This window comes from Galeopterus variegatus, unplaced genomic scaffold, assembly GCF_000696425.1.
Source record: "Galeopterus variegatus unplaced genomic scaffold, G_variegatus-3.0.2 Scaffold711, whole genome shotgun sequence".
NCBI lineage: Eukaryota > Metazoa > Chordata > Mammalia > Dermoptera > Cynocephalidae > Galeopterus > Galeopterus variegatus.
In genome coordinates this window covers 691,558-695,898 of record NW_007726822.1, presented here as the reverse complement: position 1 = coordinate 695,898, position 4,341 = coordinate 691,558, and the positions used below count along the sequence as shown (strand labels likewise).

Here is a 4,341-nt window from a genome sequence, read left to right as displayed (position 1 = left end):
TGGACAGCATGCTGCTGGTGCTGCCCGGCCCGGGGCCCGCCCGCGCCCGCGTGCAAAGGCGCGCCACCCGCCGCGCTCCGCGGCAGCCGCCCCCGGGACCGTGCGGCGTAGCCGCCAAGCCCAAGGCCAGGCCCAGACCCGACCCGGAACCCGCGCCCGAGCAGGAGCCCGACGCGGGCTGGGGTGACCGCATACCCTTGGAAATCCTGGTACAGATTTTCGGGCTGCTGGTGGCGGCCGAGGGTCCCACGCCCTTTCTCGGCAGGTACTGCCACACTGTCGGGCTGGGTCACAGATCCCTCATATGCAGGTCGCGAGCTAGGTAGTTGGAAGAAGATCCTGGGATCCGCTGGCGAGGGTGACGTGCTTTATTCGGAGGGGAGCTCATTCCCCGGTGGATCAGAGCTGTTGTCTTTATGCCAGAGTCGGTTGGCCAGGGAACACCTGGGCGCGCGTCAGGCGGCCAGGGGGACACCTGGGCGCGAGTCAGGCGGCCAAGGGACACCTGGGCGCGAGTCAGGCGGCCAAGGGACACCTGGGCGCGAGTCAGGCGGCCAGGGCACAGCTGGGCGCGCACGCGCAATTAACGTCTTTACAACTGACAGACTGAGCCACGCTCAGCCGGATATGAGGTGAGGGCCTGACGAGTCCTCACACACACCCACGGCCCGGCCTGTCCAGCGCAGCGGCTTGGACCGCAGGTGGATTCACCGCGATGGTCCACCCGGCGGGGGGCGAGGGCAGAGGGCGAAAGCGTCTGAACACACTTATCTGTCCGAGAGCGCAGTTTCCAGGGATCCAGTTGGAGCCCCAGGAGCCCGGCTTTGAGGTTGAGTGTCTGCTGTGCTGAGTTGCCAGGTCAGGTCCCCACCTCTTAGGAAACCCTATAGCGGCAGCTGGTAGAGGGGCATCACCCACAAAATGCCCCGCACCCTCAGCAGAGCTGTTCTCCCAGGGCTGCACGTGTATGCCGCCGGTGGCACGAGGCTGCCTCCCAACCTGCGCTCTGGCACACTGTGACCTTGTCGCCCCCTCTGGCTGGCCGTCCTGCCAAAGGTGGGGTCAAGGCGGAGAAGAAGCTCCTTGCTTCCCTGGAGCAGCTTATGCCCAATCGGTGAGGGGGTTCCCTCTTTTCCTTATTCCCTTTCTCCACCTGTATGGGGTGTGGATAGCTCCAGGACCCTTCTGTCTTCCTGAACCAAGGTGTTGGGTGGGGAGGACGCTGACAGGAGGGACATAATGGGAACACTAGCGTGGCTTTGCCTCTACTGTCGGCCCAGGTTTTCACAGCTCCAGAGGCTGACCCTCATCCACTGGAAGTCTCAGGTACACCCCGTGTTGAAGGTGAGAGCTCCAGGTTGCCCTGCACACCAGCTATGACATCCTCGGGTTGTCCAGTACTTCCAGGGAGGGGGTCAGGCACCATGGGAGAGCCTGCCTTCCTGGTTCTCCTTTCCTGTTGTCTCCTCCAGCAAGGAGGTGTCAGATGGGAGCACCTAGGTAGCCCTGGCATGGGCAGAAAGGAGGCCATCGGTGAGGCAGCAGAGTGGGGTTGGCACCAGCTGCCAGTTGGCCCTCTGTTTTCCCACAGCTGGTTAGTGAGTCCTGTCCTCGGCTTACCTTCCTCAAGCTTTCAGACTGCCACAGTGTGACCACTGACACTCTGCTCATGCTAGCCAAATCCTGCTGCCAGCTCCACAGCCTGGACCTACAGCACTCCATGGTGAGGCCTGTGTCCCAAGGGTTCTTGAAGAAGCCTGGGCCAGGGTGACAGGTACCCCTGTGCTGGGTCCCCAGGTGGAGTCCACAGCTGTGGTGAGCTTTTTGGAAGAGGCAGGGCCCCGAATGCGCAAGCTGTGGCTGACCTACAGCTCCCAGACAACAGCCATCTTGGGCGCGCTGCTGGTAGGTTCGTGATGGGTGGGAGCAGAGCCAGATGCTGAACGGGGGACTGCCAGGCCACTGAACCCATGCTCTCCCCACCTCTGCAGGGCAGCTGCTGCCCCCAGCTCCAGGTCCTAGAGGTGAGCACTGGCATCACCCGCAACAGCACTCCCCTCCAGCTACCCGTAGAGGCTCTGCAGAAAGGCTGCCCGCAGCTACAGGTACTTGATGTCCCGCCTCTCCCACCTGTCAGCCCACTCCCTATCTGCAGCCTGGGCCTTGCCCCCAGGTGCTGCGGCTGCTGAACCTGATGTGGCTACCCAAGCCTTCTGGGAGAGGGGTAGCTCCCGGACCAGGCTTCCCCAGCCTTGAGGAGCTCTGCCTCGCCAGCTCCACCTGCAACTTTGTGAGCAACGAGGTCCTGGTTCGCCTGCTCCACGGCTCCCCCAACCTGCGCCTGCTGGATCTTCGTGGCTGTGCCCGTATCACGCCTGCTGGCCTACATGATCTGCCATGTCAGGGTCAGTGTCCCTGGGTGGTGGCTGGGCAGGTGGAATGTGAGGACCCTTGCCTCCCCTGCCACTCATGGCCACTTCTCTCGCCTCAGAGCTAGAGCAGCTTCACCTGGGCCTGTACGGCGTGTCAGACCGGCTGACTCTTGCCAAGGAGGGCAGCCCCCTGTTGACACAGAAGTGGTACCACACCCTGCGGGAACTGGATTTGAGTGGCCAGGGCTTCAGCGAGAAGGACTTGGAGCAGGCCCTAGCTGCTTTCTCAGGCACCCCTGGGGCCTCACACCCGGCCCTGTGCTCCCTCAACCTCAGGGGTACCCGGGTCACACCAAGCACAGTCAGGTCAGTGCTCCCTCCCCAGTCCCTTGGAGCCAGTATGGTTTGCTGCTCTGTCTGCCCGGGGCCCAGAGGTAGTGTGCTATTTGGCTCCATACCTCTGGGGGTCCAAGACAAGAGTGCATACTGGCCAAGCCCCTGTTTGGGGTTAGCCTTGGGAATGCCACGGGTCCTGGGCTTGAGCCTTGATGGCTGAGGGTGGCAGGGCCAGGTATGGTGCACAGGCAGATGGGCTTCCTAGCCTGGCCTAGCCCTTCTGGGTCCTGGGTCTTCGGGGCAGCACCTCAACTCCCCGTGGCCTGCCCTGTCCCCACAGCTCTGTGATCAGCAGCTGCCCAGGCCTGCTGTACCTCAACCTGGAGTCTTGCCGCTGTCTTCCCAGAGGCCTGAAGCGGGCCCACCGGGGCCTGGAGGAAGTCCAGTGGTGTCTGGAGCAGCTGCTTACCAGCCCTGCCTCCCCCAGCTAGACCCCAAAAGCCTCAGCCAGCCAGCCCCACTCTGCACCCTTTCCCAGTTTCTGATGTTTGAGCATTTTGTTACAATAAAACGTTCTTAGAAATTCCGTGTGGTCCTTGGGGTAGGGGTAAGGAGCAGAGGTTATACCTGATGGAACCAGTTAGCCAGAGCCTGTGTGTTGTGCGGGTGCTGGAATCTTAAAATGTGTGTGTCCCACTCTCAGGGACACTGAGGTCAGAGCTCAATGGTTGTGTTGATGGGGAGGTGGGAGCCCTGCTCAGCCATGGGGTTGGGTGAGGGGCACCTGCCTGCAGATTTCTCCAGTTTAAGCCCGGGCTGTCTAAGCCATCCACTCTTTTTTTTTTTTAAAGATGACCGATAAGGGGATCTCAACCCTTGACTTGGTGTCGTCAGCACCACACCCAGCCAGTGAACAAACCGGCCATCCCTATATAGGATCCGAACCCGTGGCCTTGGTGTTATCAGCACCACACTCTCCCGAGTGAGCCACAGGCCGGCCCTGCCATCCACTCTTCAGATGAGGACTGTGAACCAGGCTGTACAGGGTGTCAACGGTGGGGTGGAGACTGGCCGGGAAGGGCACGCCCGTCGCGGGGACTGACTCTAGGACTCCCCGAAGGGGTGATCACAGAAGGTGGTCAACAGAGGGGCCCCTTCTAGAACCTGCCGCCCAGAACTTCTAGAACTCGCGCACAGCCCAGCCTGTGTCAGTCTTGCCGGTCGCCTGCGAGCTCCTGCTCCTTGCTGGACTGTAGCCCTGGAGACCTTCTCTCAGGTAAGAGCGCGACTGCGGGCAGTGGACGGGAGCGGCGGGCGAGCCGCCAGGCTGACTGCCTCTGCCTGACCCAGACCCCCCGGGGCCGGGCCAGCAGCCTGCCCACGACCTCCCGCGGCAAGCGCTTTCAGCTTTGGGCCCTAGGACTTTTCTGCACCGAGCGCCACCTGGCCAGGCGCCTCAAGAACAACAGCTTCTACCCGTTTACGCAGCTGCAGCCCGACGGTGCGCGCGGGGCGGGGCGGGGCCGGAGTCCCGGGAGGAGGGCCTGGGTCGGGCGCCTGCACGGGGCGGGACGGGGCGGGGCCGGAGTCCCGGGAGGAGGGCCTGGGTCGGGCGCCTGCACGGGGCGGGACG

General features: G+C 63.0%; 3 protein-coding genes across 6 annotated transcripts in view; 2 read left to right on the top strand and 1 right to left on the bottom strand.

The window, feature by feature from the left end:
• The window catches only part of SLC52A2 (solute carrier family 52 (riboflavin transporter), member 2), a 3,280-nt gene extending 2,802 nt beyond the window's left edge, over nucleotides 1–478 (bottom strand). For all 3 annotated transcript variants that reach the window (XM_008571686.1, XM_008571687.1, XM_008571688.1), the window contains exon 1: nucleotides 196–478. The gene's annotated coding sequence lies outside the window, so the exon portion shown is untranslated. The remainder of the gene's footprint in view (nucleotides 1–195) is intronic.
• Nucleotides 9–3,291, top strand: FBXL6 (F-box and leucine-rich repeat protein 6). 2 transcript variants are annotated; one of them, XM_008571690.1, is made up of 9 exons: nucleotides 9–265; nucleotides 956–1,114; nucleotides 1,281–1,326; nucleotides 1,592–1,723; nucleotides 1,798–1,905; nucleotides 1,992–2,105; nucleotides 2,174–2,405; nucleotides 2,492–2,738; nucleotides 3,049–3,291. In XM_008571690.1, exons 1-9 carry the CDS (start codon nucleotides 9–11, stop codon nucleotides 3,197–3,199), a joined length of 1,446 nt encoding a protein of 481 aa, XP_008569912.1. In that variant the 3' UTR covers nucleotides 3,200–3,291. The 2 variants fall into 2 exon arrangements, with proteins under 2 accessions (XP_008569912.1, XP_008569911.1); XM_008571689.1 differs by having other exon boundaries at nucleotides 1,281–1,344.
• Nucleotides 3,292–3,471: 180 nt separating this feature from the next.
• TMEM249 (transmembrane protein 249) overlaps nucleotides 3,472–4,341 on the top strand; it is a 2,756-nt gene continuing 1,886 nt past the window's right edge. Inside the window, exons 1-2 of the mRNA XM_008571714.1 lie at nucleotides 3,472–3,481; nucleotides 3,985–4,209. Of these exons, the coding sequence (XP_008569936.1) occupies nucleotides 3,472–3,481; nucleotides 3,985–4,209 (235 nt within the window). The remainder of the gene's footprint in view (nucleotides 3,482–3,984; nucleotides 4,210–4,341) is intronic.